This window comes from Anas acuta, chromosome 2 (genome assembly GCF_963932015.1).
Source record: "Anas acuta chromosome 2, bAnaAcu1.1, whole genome shotgun sequence".
In the NCBI taxonomy this organism is placed as follows: domain Eukaryota; kingdom Metazoa; phylum Chordata; class Aves; order Anseriformes; family Anatidae; genus Anas; species Anas acuta.
The window spans coordinates 14,764,937-14,781,004 of NC_088980.1; the positions used below are offsets into that span (position 1 = coordinate 14,764,937).

Genomic DNA, 16,068 nt, shown 5'->3' on the forward strand with positions numbered 1-16,068 from the left:
TTTTGTCTTTGATGGTAATCAGTAGTAACTGCCAAAGGTGCAGTACCAGAACAGGTAACCATATAGTGGTTCTTCTCTGATTTGTCTTCTAGGCTTTCAGTGATCATCAGCTCAAGAATCTTTTGAGATAATAACACAGGTGCCTTTGTATTCAAGTACAAAATAGTATATCTGTCTTCAGTTCTTAGCAATTTATCCTGTTGCTGACAATTTGTTATGTATTTCCCTAATTCCAAAACACTAACAAATTCCGTAGAAGATCATATACAAAATTCTCTTTTGAAGATCATGTAGAATGACTTGTATCAAGGAGATTCTTTTACATGATGAGAGTGAAGACCTGATTGCAATGCACTGCAATAGATCTGACTCATTATATGTCAGTGTTTTATGGCACTCAGGTAAGCATGTTTGCAAAGTAGCAGTAAACCTTTTTGATGTGCAATAACATTTCAGTAGTTAATGTAGTGTTCCTCTGCATATTAACTTTTACTGCTTCTGTACAAGCTTACAATAAGCAGGAGTGCAAGAAAAGGCTGTAGATGTTTGTAAAATAGACCCTGCTGGAATACATTCATTTCATGAACTAGTTTTACAGGGTATGTTTGGCTAGCTGATGATGTGACTAACAGTAAATCTTGAAATGTTTAGTTCTGCAGAAGATAAATTCGTAGTCTGTACAAATGCTAACACTTTTTTTTTCAGGACTTTTTTTGACATCAGCCTTATAGCTCCTACTCCTAAAAGGAAAAAGAATATGGTGTGTTTTCATGGAGCTACTTCATGGTTCTATCTGCAGCATACCTAATAATATCATATCGATATAGCTATTTTAAAGGGTTTGAAAGTTTATGTTGGAAGTATGTTAGTAATGCTGTATCGGTAGGAAAATTATTAAAAAATAATTAGTTTAGCAGATGTATTAACTTTATAGACTCGACTTTGTTAGGGAGATGCTAAGAGTGGAGGCTGCAGAAAGTTAGTCCCAGAGTTATTTGTGCTTGCAGTCTAGAAGTCTCTGGGAGTTTGACAGGCCATTTAAGCTTTGAGGAAGGACTGTTTTCTCATTGTGAAAATGGGATAGCACCTTCTCCATGCTACAGTCTCCAAGTGCTTTGATGTTCTCTGGCATTTCCTGCCTTATAGAAATACAAAATATCTGTGTGCTAAAAGCATAGGCTATCTACTGCTTCCAGATGGTGGTGTTGGGTTTAGTTTGGAAGGTGGATGTGATTTTTGGAAGACTGAAAATACATGTAGATTTTCTGTTAATGCTGCTGCAGGTAGTACTTCATAAGAAAATGTCTAATCAGAAACAAAGTTTGTGGATTAGCTATATAAAGTTTTGCAAAAGAGAATTTAGTAACAAAAATGCATCTCGAATTTTAGCTGTATCAGCATTTTTGAGTACCACCATAATGAATGTAGGACATTTTTGTACCAATTGCAAATGCTTCCAGCATATTCAACACCAGGTGTGCCAGAAATATTTAGAATGCAAGATGAATTACTGTTACACATTTCAACAGCAACATACCACAAATAAATCTCAAATATTTCACAATATTATTTTAGATACTATCTTTGTCTTTAACCCATAGTGCTAAAATCCTGAAACTGAGAACACAACATGCTTCTACAAGCACCAGTTTCATGTGTAATGTTACAGATAAAGTATTTCTTTCCTCTGATGTTGCTGAGCAGGTAATGATACCAACAGTGCTATCATCTGTAACTGCTAGGGGTCCTGATATCATCTTTGGAACTCAAAATACTTTGCTAATTCTGTTTGCCTTTTATAACTGTAAAAGTAAGAAAACAACTTGTGTAAGATAAAAGTGAAGACTAGGTGCCATTTTCAACAGGACTTAATTTTTTTTTAAGATTTTTTTTAGACTATAATAAAAATTATGTTTTACATTCAGAAGAAATACTAATGTGGCAGTAATGATTGCTGTAATACTGTCTGCAGCACAAAGCACAAGCAGACCTGATCTCATTTCAGGAAGAAAATCTTGGGAGCTGAATATCTTAGATGTCAAGATTGGGTTTATTTTAAATATCATCTGTCTGGTTTTCTAAATAAATATAAGCTCAGTCACTCAGTTATAGTGCCTGAGCAGATACAAATGAGATCAAAAATGCCAGTGCATATGGGGCTGGTGCCAGTCTCAGATCTTCTGTGCTAGGAGCTTATTTACAGGGGGGTTGAAACCCCAAATCAAACCCCACCACCCCACATCTCTTGCCTTTAATTAGTCCAATACGAGTCCTGGCTTGTACACATTTTCAATCTGAAATAAATCTCTGTTCCCAAATTGGCCCTGAAATAATCAGCAGCGTAAATCGCAACTGATAGAGTTATCTCGACTGCAGTTACTGTGCAGACAGCTCAGGCTCCGACTACTGGCAGCTGCAGGATGCTGGGGGTCCCCAGGGCTCAAGGTAGCTCTGGGCAAGCCCCTGCGCCAGCTGCTGTGGGGACTCGCTGCCAAGCTGGCTTCCCAGGGCTGATCCACCCGAGCCTCATTGCGTCCGCCCCGGAGATGTTTTGTTCCGCTGCTGCCGCTGTGGTGCGAAGTCTTGCTCTTCGTTTTCCACCCAGAAGGTATCGCGTATATAAACTCAATTTTCGTGCCGCTGGGCAGAGTACCAGCTGATAGAATCGGCAGAAATGTGCGAAGCCAGCAAGGGCATGCTAACGCGTGCTAAAAAAGAGGCTTGGCTCAGGCTGGGTCCTCTGGCTTAGCCTTGTCTTTGTAGCAGAGTTCCAGAACAGCATAGCTATTATTTTTTGCCTTTTGTTTTTATGACCACTCAGGGGCATTCAGTGTAACTTAATTAAGTTTTGTTCTAGAGCACTTGGATAAGTTTCCTATTGGCATTAATTTTTAATAATTTGCAAGTAAAGTTCATTCTTTTTCATCTCCGAAGAGACTTAAGTGATGCTGTAGAACCCAGAACGGGACAGGAAACCCTCAAATGTAGCCCACAGCCACCTGTGCTCAGGTACTGCAGCTCAACAAGGGGAATTGCATTTTTCTGCCATAGGCGTCCTCAAAGATAATGGCAGCTGCCAGCTCATCTGGGCTTTGGGGAATATTTTCGTTAGACACGTCCCACAGATCCTACAGTATTGTCTGTTGTCCTGTACTGAAAAACAGTTGTGTCTTCCCTGCTTCCTATGAAGTGTAAATATGTGAACGAGACTAAAGATATAGAGACATCACTTATAGCTTAATTTACCCTACAGAGGTTATTTTCTAGGAGATTCGTATCAACCACGACTTTCAGTAATTGACAGAAAAAGTGCTGACTGACATATTAACATTTCTAGATAATGAGATCTGTAGGGAAGTTTTAATCTTTGGAAGGTTCCGGATGAACTGTCAGTAGTTTGATTAACTTTTTGTGCATCTGTGTTGGCTTTTGCTGATTTTTTACAGTGTAATTGCCAGGCTGCACAACTAAGTTGTTGGAGTAATGTTACTGCAATTTCCTGGTCTAACTAGCTGGTGTTTTACGTTTGTGTCCTCCTTTCTTTGCCGGTTGCAAGTGCATCTTCAATAATCTCTTTTATTGCAACTCACGTTTACATAAAGTATGCCATGTTCATATATACACGAGCAAGCGTTTCAGTTGCAAACTGGAGTAATGAAGACTTTTTGTACCAAAAAAAACCCCAACAACTATATATATTTTTTCTTTTCTGCCAAGAAAGAGTTGAAGCAAATTTCCTTTGCAACTTTTCTTTTCTTTTTTTTTTTTTTTTTTTTTTTGGCCTTGAGTACCAGTAAAACGGATGGTTTTTTATGCTTCATTAGCATTTCTTATAAGGTCTGCCTTTAGACCAGTACCCATTTTCTAAATTGTACTTCTGTAAGGTTGGAAAAAATCATGGTAACCAGATGCAGTATTTGTCTCTGGCCTGGCAAAGTGTTAGATTTAACAAAAGAAGCTAATAGAAATGTTCAAATTGACCCTTCTCATCATTTGGACTTCTTGGAGCTCAATCAATCTCTCATTATTATCAGAGTTATTCACGCAGAGGCAGAAGTGCTAGTATTTCTCATAATCAGCCCTTGAGCCAGATGTAATTTGCAATTTTGTAGCATTGTATTTTGAAACAATAATGCATTAAAATGAACAGAGCAGGAATTAGAACTGTAGCTGTCAGGATCATGTTGAAGAGTAGCCATGGTTTAAATGCTCTCTGTGAGCACTCCTAGTGGACACTGGTAATTAGAGGCATACAATGTAGTATTATTAATACCTAAATTGGCCCACAATTTTTGAACTAATCTGCAGAGTGCAACAAGTACAGCAGTAGATGTGTCCCCATCCTGGTCTGCGTGGTTGCACTGTAGCAGTTGTCCAGTGAATTGCGTGGGGACGAGGTTTTGTGACTTGCTCAACATGGCGTGAGCAAGAGCAAGAGCAAGAGGGCCCAGCGTGCTGGGCAGGAACATTTTACCCAACTCAGAAAAGGTTGCTTAGGTTGTAGAAGAATAATCACTTTGTGCTTTAGAATCAAAAATAGTGGGGCACCTGCTAACAGTAGGCGACTATTGGTGCTTAGCATGTAGGATTACTTTTTTACAAAACCTGTTTTATAGCATTACATAGAGCAAAGCAGAGGGTTGTATGTCCATTTCTATGTATGTGGAGTGAGAATGATGACTTGACATCCTGGAGGCCTTCACGTAGACTTTTTCAGGATTCTTGCTCTTCATTTTGTAAGTGAAACTTAACTTTATTTTTCTGCAGTTTGTATTTATAGTTTTCCATTTATTGTTGTAACATCTTATTGCCCAGCATTCCCAGTACTGGATTACTTGACAGGACAGTCTGCAGTCTGGAGTGGCAAATTCTTGCTGAGAAGGAGGACAGGAGCATTTTTAAGTGCATTAAATAACAGTGCGGAAAGGATATGCTGCCCATGAAGTTTACATTCTCTATGAAAAGACTGAAGTAGTTTGGCTGTATCACACATATCAGTTACTTTCTTCCATGACAAATAGCTCATGCTTTGTATGTGAACTCTAATCTTGGAGCAAGGAACTCTGTGGTCAATAACTACTCTCATTTTGGTATATATTTGCACTATATTAAAGAGGTTTTCTCACAAAAGCAAACTTTAAAATACTTAGTTACAAAACTTCCCTTAAAATGTCATGTAGTGCTTTTGTGGCTGCTGCTACCATTGATGTTTGCTTGCAGAGCTGTATCTAAGCAGAAGCTTTCTCTTTCATTCCTCATTCCTTCCGGGATGCCACAATCCACAGCTTAACAGGTTTTGGCTCACCACCATGGAAATCAGTTATTTATGGTGACTTTTAGTACGTTGTGGTATTGCTTACTGAGTTGGTTCGGCCGTTCAACAGATGAATCTCTTGTTTGTTTGCTGTCTCGGTGGTGTTTTTAAAATATTATCATTGTAAAAGTATCCCCACTTCCTTTGACCTTCTCAGCCTGCAGTAATTTGGATTAGTAGTTTGTTTTGTTTTTTTCTTATTTCTTGTGAATTATTATTATTATTTTATTACACCTGTCAATGATTCCTGCTGCTTTTAGGCAATCACAAGAAGCGATGCAAGATTATCTTCTGTTTAGAAATTTGCAAACAGATGGTATCTCCTAAAAGAAATCTGTTTTTAAAAGTTCCACCATTTTATGCTGGAAGTAAATATTACAAATGCTTAAGTTGTGAAAAGAGAGCGCCTTGGTGTGAATAATATTCTGCCTGTTGTGTCATGCCTTTCAGGAAATGTTATCAAAACTGTTTATGAAAATAATTGAATGAAACCTCATGACATGTCTATTGGTTTGGCATTATACCCGCTTTCTATGAAGTTGGGATATTGACTCACAAAGGCAGGCGGATTAAGCTTCAGCGGCTGGAACCAGTTACCAGTCCCATATGTTGTTTCCACATCTTTCCAGGAAGTTGTTGGGGGAATGGCTGGTAATGTCGCACACGAAGTGTGGCGATGTTTCTGCTGTCCTAGCTGCTGGTTTTGGGAAGCCTTCGTTTGTTCAGCTCTACATGAATCCCTACCTGAACAGCACCAAAAGTGTTTTTTAATGTTTGGAAAGTGAACCACAGGATGCAGGGAGAAAATGTGTGAATATGATATCACAGAAGAGCCTTGCGTGTTGTGTAGTACTCATTGACTGGAAGGCAACTGCAGAGAGGGCTAAAAGTTTGGTTGTCCTGGTTTTAGTTTCTTTATTCATGAGCACATGAGTGTATTGCTTGAAGGTGAGCTTTATTGCTCTGAAGTGATATGCATGTATCTCTCCAGAGGTTTTCTCCATTTCCATGAGTTATCTGTGTCTTTCAGTAATGCCTTTTTCTTGGTTCGGGACACCTAAATTCTCCAGGAGCCTTCCTGGCAGAGGGGGGTTTCAGCTGACTGCTGTACCAGAAAGTTTGCTGTTTCCTCAGGTTTAACATCACTGAGAAAACCTGTACAAAATAAAAAGTTGTAAATGCTCAGTTCAACTATGCCCACAAGCTCCTGTAGCCAGGTACCTTGCTCTTGCTTGCCTGTACATCAGCGCTTCTGTATCACCTCAGGACAGTGATGCTGCTGAGTCACTCCAGCTTCTTCTGTCATCCCTCCTAACAAGTGGAGCTTTATCCACTAATTTGATTAGATGTGACAACTGGCTGTTGCTTGAAATACACTTCAAGTATGTAAATGTTTGCACTTAAAAGGATATTTTTAAAAATAGCACTTGCACAATTTTGCTTCTAAAAGAAGGCTTATAAACACTCAAGTCATCACGAGCCAGGGTGATTTTTGTTTGTGTGCTGTGTTGAACTGTTGTTTATGCTTATTAAATTTTATTTTAGCAACAGAATGTTTGTGTGTGTCACAATAATCTTTTGCAATATAAATCTTACCATTTTGCTGACACAGGAGGGTGAAAAAGACTACACAAGTCATTGCAAAATCCTGTGAGTAGCGTTAGGTTGCGTGTGTGAGCACTGTTGCTACTACAGGGAAAAGAACATGCGTTGAAGACAGAAGGCACTGATGGAGTAGCTCAAGACACTTACCATTTGTTAATTTTTAATGATGGCCTTTTTTCTATTAAGGAACATAATGCTACTGAACTTCTTCTGTCTCAATCAATTTTCGTGTTTTTTTCATTAATCAACTAATGCATGTTTCTTCTATAGCTCTTTATTCTAATGAAATATGTGGATGATTTGGCAGACGACAATGGTCTCATCAGTAACGCATCAGAGAAAAATCCATTTAGCAGATTATATGTATATTTGTTTTGTTATATCAAGGAGACTGGTATATATTCTTGTAAACTGAAGCTATTTTTAAGATAAGTTGTAAATATGGAATTTCTGCTGCTACCAACCATACATTCTCCTTTCTTCATTCCTTCAGTCTATTTATTTATGAAAAATCATTTACATGTACATTTTATATCCATTTTACATATCTTTATAAATGGCATCATGATGTAGCTTGAGCTTGTTCTTTAAATGTTCTGTTGCAATCCAAGCAGCTTCCTTCTCTGTTTAGTCTCGCACTGTTTAGTCGCTCTGATGCATTGGCCCACAGCCACTTTCTAGTTGGTATCTTTCTGTCGAGTGTGATAGGTGCTGGATGAGGCTACCTCTTTGTGGGTGACGGTCATTCAAGCAAGTAAGTTTGAATGTAAGCCAGCTAGGGACTGACAGAGAGATCTGGGTGTGCATTTGAGTTTGATTAGATTATCCTCAAAGTTCATGGGATTTTCTATTTTAGGGTCAAGCATCGGGTGTGTAGGTCTGTGTTCTCATCTTTTTGTTAAGTATAATACAACAAACTAGTATCATAGGGTCTGAGGATAGCCCTTTCCTCTAATGTGATCTTTAAAAAATGATCCACTCATATTTTTGGATTTTTTCACTTACTATAATTGCTATTGTTGGCTGAGTTTCAGGATTAAGTCTGTGGATCTGTGAATATGACTTTGAGCATTTACACTTATCTTGAAATTTTCTCTAACCCTTAATGTAAAAGGAGAATTAAGAAGCTATAAATTAAGTAGAACCCTGGAGTATCTTGGCAATTAGAATGAACAAGATTTCAGCTGCTCTCTTTCATCTATTTCTCACACTCTTGGACAGACAGGGTATTTTTAATTTACAACCTGTATTCAATTAGTCATAGAAGTTTTTTTTTCTGGAAGTTCTTGCTTATGCAGTTACAGAATAAAATTAAACTGTTTTTAGCTAACTTTTTATAGCTAACGTTTAGCTGTACTGTAAACAGGGTTTAGACGAGAGAACTGCTGAATAAAGTAGCTGATAAGTGAGATGTTGTTCATGTCTTTAAATGTTGCTACTGTTATAAAAATATCATTATTTAACACACGTGTGTACTCAAAGAAATATTAAGCTATGTCTATGAAAGAATATGATAATAAACAGGTAATTTTTTTAATTGTTTGGGGGGGAAATGTCCATTTTCCTTTTGATCTTTATTTTTCACTCTGTGTTCTGCTTCTTACAACTCAGACTGGGGGAAGTGGTGGCTGCAGATCAGCACTGTGCTGCTGTGACAGCAGGTGCTCCACAGCATCTGATGTAGCTCAAGCTTTAGCATCAGGACTTATTCTGTCCTAAATATGCAAGGCAGCAGTGTATGCAACTCAGCTGCTTGTGCTGTGCGTCATGGGGTGACTTGTGTCTCTGCAGTGGTATCTTGTGCGCTGATTTTAGGTAGGGCTTTTATAGCTCACAAATTGTTGGCAGCACACTTAGGATATGACAGGAGCTTGGAATTAGATTCTCAGGATTGTCTGAACATCAGTGTCGCAGATGCTCCTTTTCTGCACTGTTTTGGTTTTTAATTGCAACAGGAGTTCTTGCCTTTGTTTTTAAACACGATCCTCCTTTTCACTAGTGCAAGAAGCTTTGATTCTGCACTGGTCCTGAGCAGTTCAGTTCTTGTGTCTACTTCAGGAAAAAAAAAAATAAAGTTGTAATTTCATTTGCATTTGTAAGACCTGCAACGAGTATAGCAGCAGCCAGCTTCACAGCAATGAGAATGAGATGATCATGGGTTCAGACAAGGGCCTGCAAATCTCCAGGTGCTTCAGGCACACACTACCCAGCTGCGTGCAGTTGAGAACAGCTCCTGCATCAGTGAGGTGAGCAGCGAGGGCTGGGATCAAATCACTCGGCAGTATTCTCAAGGCCATGTTCTCGCAGAAGTCTGGAGACTCTCTGACACAGGACAAATGGGCGGTGATTGCTATTTTGCAAGGGAGATATTGTTAGCGATTGCACTCTGTGAGCTTCCAGCCGTAGGTTGTTATTACGAGTGAGCAGTTGCTTCAGTGGGGGAAGTTATTATGTGGGTGTGCCAGGACATTCAATGTGTGCATTATGGAAGAAATAGTGCTGGCAGCAGTAAAATTCCGAAGTTGCCGTGGGTCATGTATAGGACACGCATCCTAATTCCATCGTTCCTTCCTTTGGAGTGAGCAGTAAAGAAATAAGACTTAACAATGATGCACGTGCTGGTGGGTTGCAGGGAATGTGTCACTCACGTTATAGTGCTCATGGGACAAGTCCCAGAGCGTGCCACTTGCACATTTAATAAGGTGAAACTTTTACAGAGGTAAGCCAGATCTTTTCCCTGAGCCAATCTGGGGTGTTATAAAATGCCAGGAGTAATTCTGGGGACCTGACCCACACTTTGCTTCTTTTGAATCACACAGGTACACAAGTGCCACTGGAGAACAGGGAGGGGTTCTAGCATGGGCTGCCAAGCCTCTGGGTGGCTGTATGAGGTGTATTTGGTGTTTTGAAAGGATATTGCATGGACTGCTTGAATGTCAGTGATCTAAATACCTTTATTTTTATTTTTAAGTGTCCTGTTTTGCCTAATATTTACAAATCAGAGTAGAAAACATCTACATGAGGTAACTGGAAGAACTGGTGATTTTGGGTAGCTTGACACCAGCCTAATCCCCAGAGTGCATTGAGTGTTGTACAGTTAGGGGAGTGCTTAGCAGCTTGCTTTAATGGCGTGCCTCACTATTGCTCTATGTTGCTCTTATGTGGTTAAACTTGGCTTGAGCATGAATGTTAAATAATTTATAAATAACTTATAAATTTGGTGGAGAGGATGCTGATTTGGGGATTGTGGGTTTCATTATGGCTATAAATCATACTTCACGGAACAAATACTTTTAACAGAAATAAATAACAAACACACTTAGTGAGAGTAATCTTAGCAAAAGCTTTGAATGTCATTCAGAGTGGGGAATGTTGGCTCCCTCTACATAAATTAAAGGCTTGGGGGGGAGAAGGTATGCATGCATAGATATGTACATACCCACTTCATGGATCTTTCAAACACCTTTCTCAAGTGTTGCTGCTGAGCCTGGAAAATGTTTTTCTGTTGTTTGTTACTGCTACTGTTGTAAGCTGAAGCTTAACAGAGATGGGGGACTTGCGATCTCAGTGGAAAAGAGGAATCTTGAACTTGTAAATATTTTTGCACAGATGTCTTACTAAAAGCATGCGGACTTGTCAGACTCAGTTAGGGCAGCGTGCTTCCGAAACTGTTGTGCAGGTCTGTGATGTATGAGTATCATGGAGAAATACCTACCTGTGCAGGTGATGCTGTTAAGGATGTGAAGCCACAATCAGGGAGGTGGGAGGACAGCATTGATGATTCTGGGTCCGAGTGTAGGGACAGTGCAGTTAATGTTGCTGAACTTATTACAGGCAGTGGTGATTATGGCAGATATATCACTCCTGCGGGTGACAAAGTCCAGAGAAGGCAACTTTCCAAGACCACCGTGGTTCATATTCTGCCAGTCTGTCCACTGCTGGGATGACCACAGAACTTATCAGAGATTGACACTGGAAAATCTCCTGTCAGAATGGGGAAATTTTGAAATGCCTGGGAAAGGACCAGCGATGTCTTCTTGAAACTCTATCAGGAATGTCCCTGAGGGCAGAAGATGATAAGAAAATACCCTGAAAGAGAAGAAGGGTTGTTGTCACAGCTTGCTCACGAGTCAAAGCAAACTGAGCCGTACCGCTCCACCGAGCACTACCTGTGTGGTAATTTCCCCCAGCCTCTGTTGAAACCCAGCACACATGTGGCTTGTTCTGGACTTGGACGGTTGGATCCGGAAACTCAAACCATTGATTTTTGCTAGGTTTGCATTACACGTTAATGTGAGAAGTAGTCTCCCCACAATCATGCAGCCTGACCAGACATTTACTAGATTGCTTACAAGGATTATTATAAATTTCCTGTGTAGATTTCTTTTTTTTTTTTCTTAATAAGGTATTGATTTCAATATATTTCTGTTCATACTTACAATTAATTGATTTATGGTGGTAGAAATTCTGTTTTGCTGCCAAAATCTGCTGGGTATTAACTGATTCAATTTTACCTTTTTCTGTTTTCTTTTTAACCAGTAGTTCATTTTCAAAAAATGAACTGGCTGCTCCAGAAGTGGGTTCCTTTGTTTGCCTGACATTTCAAATGGGGCGAGGAAGGGCAGCAGGGAGAAGCAGACGTGGGCATCCCAGAGGTGGTGTGCTCCAGTACGACATATGTCGTGCATCTCCTCCCAGCCCCACATGTTGTGTTGCTCTGAGCCCTGCCACCCCCAGCCCTCCCTGGGTATTAGGGTAAAATGGCTCCGTTCCATGCTTCTTCTGCCAAGGTTTTTCTCCTCTCTTGGCTAGAAGATTTAGGGCTATTTTAAATTAGCCATTCTCTTTTGTCTGGTGTAAGACATCCAGAACATGATTGGAATCTCTCGTATCATATATGTAAATGTTTTGTATAATGTTTTTGACTGCTCTTTAATAAATAGGTGGATGTTTTAAAAGATATAAGCTGGTGTTTCTCGTCACTGAATATAGTCCGTTTTAAATGTAACACATTACAGCATCAGAGATTTAACTTTATATAGTATTTTGTGCTTCTTAACCCTATTATGTCCTTTGACTTTCATTTTTCAGATAATTATTATTGAACAATTTTAGTTTTCATATGCCTGAATTTGGAATTGAGCAGTCTGGGAACTGTGGAAAACAGCCATGCACTTTAAAGTTTACGTACATACTCCTACACTGCTCTTTTTTTTTTTTTTTTTTTTTTTTTAAGAGATGCTTTAGGAACCATGAGCATGGTTACACAGTATATTAGTATCTCTCGACTGAGAGGCCAGAAATTAATCTTACTGCAGGTTCACTGTGTGTTATGCCATCAGCCCACACCATGGCTTTGTATTAGAATGAACAAAAGGGGAAGTATTGTAAGAAACATTCTGAAGAGTTTATTTTCATGGGTTAGAAGAAAGTTTTAAAAATTGCATGTTTTATTTCACTGTTTGTGAGCATTTTGGAGCTTGCATTATTGCTGGACATGGCACATTTCAGTTCTTTTGTTTCACTGTTGATGTGGGCCCTTGAGTGCTGTAAGTGTCAATCTGTGGAGTAAAATTCTTGCTGCTTTTTGGTGTGTTAAATGATCCCATGTTTAATAGGTATGTATTATAAAAAGATACTGTGCAATAGATATGTGTTATCCTCTCAGCCTTAAGTACACAAAAAATGGTCATCTAGACTTGGGCTCTATTTAGAGTGTGTTTGGTTTGCAAAAGTTATTCCTATTTGAGTAGATCTGAAATGCCCAACAAATACACAAAATTTTGTCCTAATAATAGCTAAATATCTCAAATGCCAGACTGTGCTCTCCCTGAAAGTCTAAAAAAAAAATGTGGTGGAATGTGCAAATATGGAACAAACATAAAATACTTGAAACATAGCCTGTAAAGGGGGAGAGAGGTGAAAGATGCAAGATATTGCCACTGGGCTGGCAATACCCTGCTGCATCTGGGGCAGCCTGGCCAGCGCCATCCCTCTGCTCTCACTCATTGCACTGAACTCCCTTGGAGGAAAAGAGTCACGAGTAACAAAGTTAAAAACAAAAAACAAACAAACAAAAAAGCATACATTTCTCTTTTGGATGTTGTCCATTGCATATTGAAACTGCTTTGTGGGAAGGGTGAGGAGGGTTGTACTTCTGGAGGGCAGTTGTTGGACATACAGCTGGGTGTTTCTTTGCAGTTCATATGTGAAAGCCTTCACTCAATGTAAACTTGATTTGCATTCTTTGGCAGTGTTAGTGTTAAATAATTTCTAAAACATTGCTTGACCATGTATTTAAGAATAGTGACACAAAAGTCCTGGCAGAAATCAAGAATGTGGCACTATAAGTCTTTTGGTTTGTTCTGTTCTTTAGTGAGGAATTCTGTAAACTTTTAAGAGGAGTGAAGAAAAAAAATGAACAACTTATGCAAAAAAAAAAAAAAAAAAAAAAGAAAAAAAAAAGAAAAAAAAACCAACCACGAAAGCAGCCTGTAAAGATTAATAATTGAAATTCTGAAGTCTTTGTGTTTTCCCTTCCTGGTTTTCAAGCAGCCTTTCTTGGAGGATTTTTTTTGTCTTAGGAAAAGGAAAATACAGTTGTGTTCATTTCACAAGTTAGATTCTTTTTTTGTGTGTTATTAACAGGTTTGGCAAACATCGCAAAGATGACAAGAGTGAGAAAACGGGTAAAATAAAAGTGCAGGAAGCTCTTACTTCAGAAGAGGAGAGAATACGAATGAAGCAAGAACAGGAGAGGTAGACTTCAGTATTTGCTTAAACCTTGATAGAGAGAGTTTGTTTTTTAAACTAAATAACCGAAGTTCAATTTTCACTGATGAAATTTCCCAAATGTTGATATGTTTATATATTTTAAATAACAAGACAAAGCTGGATTTATTTTGGACACTAGTATCCACAGCTTTTTTGGCTGCAGTAAGCATCTTTTATAGACCAGAGCTCCTTTCCTTATTGAGGAGACTGGAGTAATAACATGAAATGTTTTCTCTATACATTCTATAACTGATTTTATTGACTTTTTCAGAAAACAAGTATTTATATAGAATGAAGTATGTTTTGTACTTTTCTTCAAAGTCTTGCATATATAGTTTTTTCACTGATATATTTAGAAACAACCTAAAAATTATAATTTTCAGTGTAATTGTCACTGGGGTTCAGTCTATTTATGTGTCATGCAGTCTGTTTATGGAATTATATGTATATTAAACTGCTAATTGTAAAAATGAGTGGTGAGTACCTCTATTTTTCCTTGTCAGCTTCCTTTACCATTAAAACCTATTAAATGTATATGTCATATGCTCTTCTCAATATTTCCATTCTACTTTTCATCCTGTCTCTTGTAGCCCTAAGTTATTTGGGGCCTATCTCTTTTATCAATATAGCTAAAATCTTGGAAAGACTAGGTTGTAAATTAACTAGCATACAGGGGTGTGTATGGAAACAAGGCCTCTTTGAATAGATAACTCTTCAGTAAGGAGACAAACTTTAAAGGGCTACATAGCTTGAATGTTGAATGGTAAATAGGTTCAGACACATTTAGCAGTGAAAGTGAACAATGAGTTGAGTTGATTTATCTAAAAATTATCATATAGCTTAGCCATAAATTGTGGATTGAAGTAGGAACAATGGAGGGAAATTTTGTTGTCCTTGTACAGGAGGTGTGACTAGTTAGTCATAATGATCCCTTTGACCATCATCTCTATGCACCTTGGGCTTCTGTGGGTAAGAACAGAAGTTTGCAAATGATGGCTTCATCATTCTGACAATTTACTGGAATAGCAGAGCCATATCTCTTGTGTAGTCTCCTCAGTTCAACATAAAATGGTTAGCTCTCAGTTGTTTTAAGGCTGAGCGATTTACATTACAGTTAAGGCAGGCTATGCATTTATGAGTTACTGAAGATCAACAGTAACTTGTTAAACTGCAGAAACTTTATCATATGAGACCATCTGTTTGGATTACATTATGGGATTTTTTTTTTCTCTTTAACAGATATACTAGCATAAATCTATGTAAAAAGTTATTCATGTCTTTCTCCATCCATTCTGACAGTAGAGGGTGGCTGGATCACAGTGTTTGGTTGGTTTTTACTTGGCAGATTATTTTTTATTTTCTTTCTTTTAACAAAAGTGAAACAGGATCACTAAATCTGTTCCTGTTTTTAAGAGTAATCTGCTTTCAGATTAATGGTAAAGGGAAATAGTGGAAATGAGGGAAATAAGTTAATTTGGATATAAGCGTGATTGTGCAGTCAACTTTCCTTTAAGCATGGGCAGACCATCCAATTTGGGGATAAACTTTTACTGGGGATGCAGAGACACTGAAAGCTTCCGTAGCTCCAGCCAGCTCAGGGTTGCAGAAAGCATAGCCACATGTGCACAGTGCTGATGATCCCTGGCTTAATGGGCTCTGCTGAACCCAAGGTTGCCCAGCACTTAGCACTTACGAGTTTGTTAGCAACTGCAGGTCCCCAGGTAATTAGCCATGTACATTTTTGCACGAAGGAAGACTGGGCATTGAGTTAGTAATGTTTTTTCTCTCTTCATTCTCTCTTCTTTCTCTGTCTCTCTGTCTCTCTCTGTCTCTCTCAGTAAGAATGGTGAGAGTATAAACTGTCCATGTGATGATATGAGAGAGGTTGCAATAGTCACGCTGGGTACCAAGGTAGAATTATGAAATTATTTGTATAGCCCCTTGTGCATGGAGCAAATTCCTAATCCCTGTCCATCAAGTTATGCTAACCATTTTGACTCTTTCCTGGAATCTCACTCCTTGTGTGCCGTAAAACAATTTTATGTCTTCACTGAAACTGCAGAAAATGCATGTGCCAGAACTTCATAACAGCTTGATGTTATCATAACACGGGTCCTCTTCCTCCCGTTATTCTCTTTCCCTAACTGTGTATTTGCTTTCCTTTGTGTTATGTCTATAAGAGAATGCAAGTTCTTTGGGGTAGTGGCATGTACAACTAATAAAAGATAATAAAATAGCAACCAAATGTGTGAGGTGCTTCCTTATGTTTCTGAAAAATTCAGATGTTGATTTGATCCGTTGAGACTTTAAATCTTTGTGCAGTTAGATTGCAGAGAGTTTTATTTTGATCCTGTAAAATAATGCTGTTAGATACA

General features: G+C 38.6%; 1 protein-coding gene across 24 annotated transcripts in view; it reads left to right on the forward strand.

Moving 5' to 3' along the window:
* Positions 1-16,068, forward strand: part of PARD3 (par-3 family cell polarity regulator) — a 444,438-nt gene that overhangs the window by 311,479 nt on the left and 116,891 nt on the right. For 17 of the 24 annotated variants that reach the window (XM_068673553.1, XM_068673532.1, XM_068673535.1 and 14 more), the window contains one exon: positions 13,568-13,678. The exons of 5 other annotated variants lie outside the window; for them this stretch is intronic. In XM_068673553.1, the coding sequence (XP_068529654.1) occupies positions 13,568-13,678 (111 nt within the window). Of the gene's footprint in view, positions 1-10,753; positions 11,885-13,567; positions 13,679-15,531; positions 15,605-16,068 lie in introns of those variants that run through there. 2 more of the 24 variants (XM_068673555.1, XM_068673556.1) reach the window with 2 other exon arrangements.